This window comes from Solanum stenotomum, chromosome 12 (assembly GCF_019186545.1).
Source record: "Solanum stenotomum isolate F172 chromosome 12, ASM1918654v1, whole genome shotgun sequence".
NCBI lineage: Eukaryota > Viridiplantae > Streptophyta > Magnoliopsida > Solanales > Solanaceae > Solanum > Solanum stenotomum.
The window spans coordinates 15,578,746-15,581,121 of NC_064293.1; the positions used below are offsets into that span (position 1 = coordinate 15,578,746).

General features: G+C 35.9%; 1 protein-coding gene across 3 annotated transcripts in view; it reads left to right on the top strand.

Annotated features, from left to right (window-relative positions):
• LOC125849311 (la-related protein 1C-like) overlaps positions 1 to 1,954 on the top strand; it is a 20,372-nt gene extending 18,418 nt beyond the window's left edge. Inside the window, exons 5-6 of one of the 3 annotated variants that reach the window (XM_049529377.1) lie at positions 295 to 366; positions 1,132 to 1,954. In XM_049529377.1, coding sequence (XP_049385334.1) covers positions 295 to 366; positions 1,132 to 1,428 — 369 coding nt within the window. In that variant the 3' untranslated portion in view covers positions 1,429 to 1,954. The remainder of the gene's footprint in view (positions 1 to 294; positions 367 to 1,131) is intronic. The other 2 variants (XM_049529378.1, XM_049529376.1) reach the window with 2 other exon arrangements.
• The last annotated feature ends 422 nt before the right edge of the window (positions 1,955 to 2,376 follow it).

Below are 2,376 nucleotides of genomic sequence, written 5' to 3' on the forward strand. Positions count from 1 at the left end.
ATTTTTTAATGAATTCCTATTCTAATAGAGGGCATAGGTGGTTTGTGAAAGAAATTTTGGTCATATAAGAAGCGGAATTTGTGCTTGTGGAGATTGTCGAGTAAACGGAGATGAAAAAGAAAACCTGAAATTTTGTGAACAATACGGAGTCTAAATGAAATTAGTTGAATGTAATAAAAAAAAAATGAAGACCAAATAATACTCTAATATCGATTTATGGTTCCACATTTCATTTTATGCAATTAAATACATCGAACAGTTTTAAGATAAGAACCACTTTTTTCATTTTTGCAGGTAATGGAATTGACAGATAATATACAATTGATACTGAATGCTGTGAGGTTCTCTACTGTTGTAGAAGTGCAGGTATCCTTTCTATATGTGGTTTGTGGTCTATTTAGACTTTTAGGGGTCGCTTGGTGTGAGAGATAAAAATAAATAGTCATGGGATAAGAAAATAGTGATGGGATAAAATTTTTGTGTCTTGTTTGGTTGCCATGTTTGGCATAACTTATCCCACCATTTATACCATAGTGGTGGGATAAGCTATCCCATATATGGTGGGATAAGTCATCCCAGGATAAACTTGTTCCCAACCAAACGACTCCTTAGTCTCTACTTTCTCTGGCCAAAAAGAAAGGGTTCACTACGTGTTATTTGAGTTTTTGGCGAAGTGCTTGTGTTGCTAAAGAATGGAGCACTTGTTGAAGACGTTAGAGATGTGAGCACGGAGGCTTGTGTACACCTAGAGTCTGTTACCCTTGTAAATGATTTTTAAGAATTCAATAGCCTTATGCATTGCCCACCATGTTCTTTGACGTAGGTCTTCTAGAAACAAAATTATGATTTGTAATTCATCCTTGTTAATGTGTCCTACGTTCACAGTTGCTGCTGTTTGAATTATATAGTGTTTGTTTGCTGATGTCCTGAGATGATTGAGATGTTCAGAACTAGGAAATTGCTTGATGGCCCAACCATGAAAATACTTTGGTAGTATTTGCATCTACACTCTTGCATGGGCCTATTTAGGCATTTAGTGTTTCATAACTAGGAGCACTTTTAAGAGTATTTGTATAGTATTTGCCTCAAAAACTGTTACAGTTTCTAAAATATTTATTCCTGGTGTTGCAGGGTGAAAAGTTAAGGCGGAGAAATGAATGGTTTCATTGGCTCCTGCCGCCATCGGTTCAAAATTCAACTGTGTCAAATCCTCAATCTCTACAAAAGTCTACTCCTGATTTACTTGTAGAAAATTTCCAACGTATTGCATTTGATGATAAGACTGTAAGACATGGAAATGCCGAAGCACATCCTAGTAGATCATCATCTGCTGAATTAAGTACTCCATCCGAGCAGTTTGGCAATGAGATGGCCGGACAAGCTGGTGGTCAACATTGGCAGCCAATGCCGGTTGGAAATCCAAGTTAAAGAGTTAACTGTTTTGTGGCCCCAGGGTTGGTGGCTATTGTGCTTCTTAGAGCCATCGATGAGTTTATTCTTTACTGTTGCTGTTGACAATGGCGTCTCATGAAGGAATTAGAAAGGGAATAAAAGAGAACAGGATTATAATGTCTTCTGAGCTGGCAGCTTGATTTTGTTGGGATAAGTATTTTCTTTTCCTTTATGATACGTTGTTTGTCTGTCGTGGTTATTTATTAATACAGGCACGGGGAATTTTGATTCTACTTCCCCATGCAACCTCTCAGCATTATTTTTAAAACCAAAGCCTTTGGGGGCCTAGGTTACATATCTTTGGCGGAGGTAAAGGTTATGGAATTGCTGGCTTCTGATTATTTTTTTTCTTCCTGAGAAGCAGAGAGAATGAATGATCTGCTGCTGTGCTGTGAATGCTCTTGTGGGCACATTTTTCTTGTTATTTCCTTTCTATTTGTTTCAAACATAGCACCACCATTGACTCTTTTCTTATATTTATTATTATACCTTTTCAAAAAGAGGCATTTGTTGCCCTTGCAAAACTTAATAAGCATCTTTATGCTTGGTTGTGATGTATTGGTTTCTTTTCTTTGTAATGAGAAATACTTGTGTGCATTGGGGTTATGTTATTGATGTATCTGTTATTTACCTGATAGTAGTAGGTATACAAGTTAAAACATGTAAAAAGGGTTTGGTTGGTTAATGAATGTCTTTGTGTGATCAGCGAAGGGGAAATGGGAAATGGTACTGAGATCGAATTTCATCGCCACCCAATGGTTTTTTTAAAAGTTGACTGAATCAAATCGCACCGAACTGATTTTTATGTTTCTTTTAATAAAATAGACTATTTTTATATAAATTTATAATCGTGCCGAATAATTAGCTAGGTTTATATTTTATAAAATTTAATAAAAAAATATTGAGTTGTATCAACTAATATAT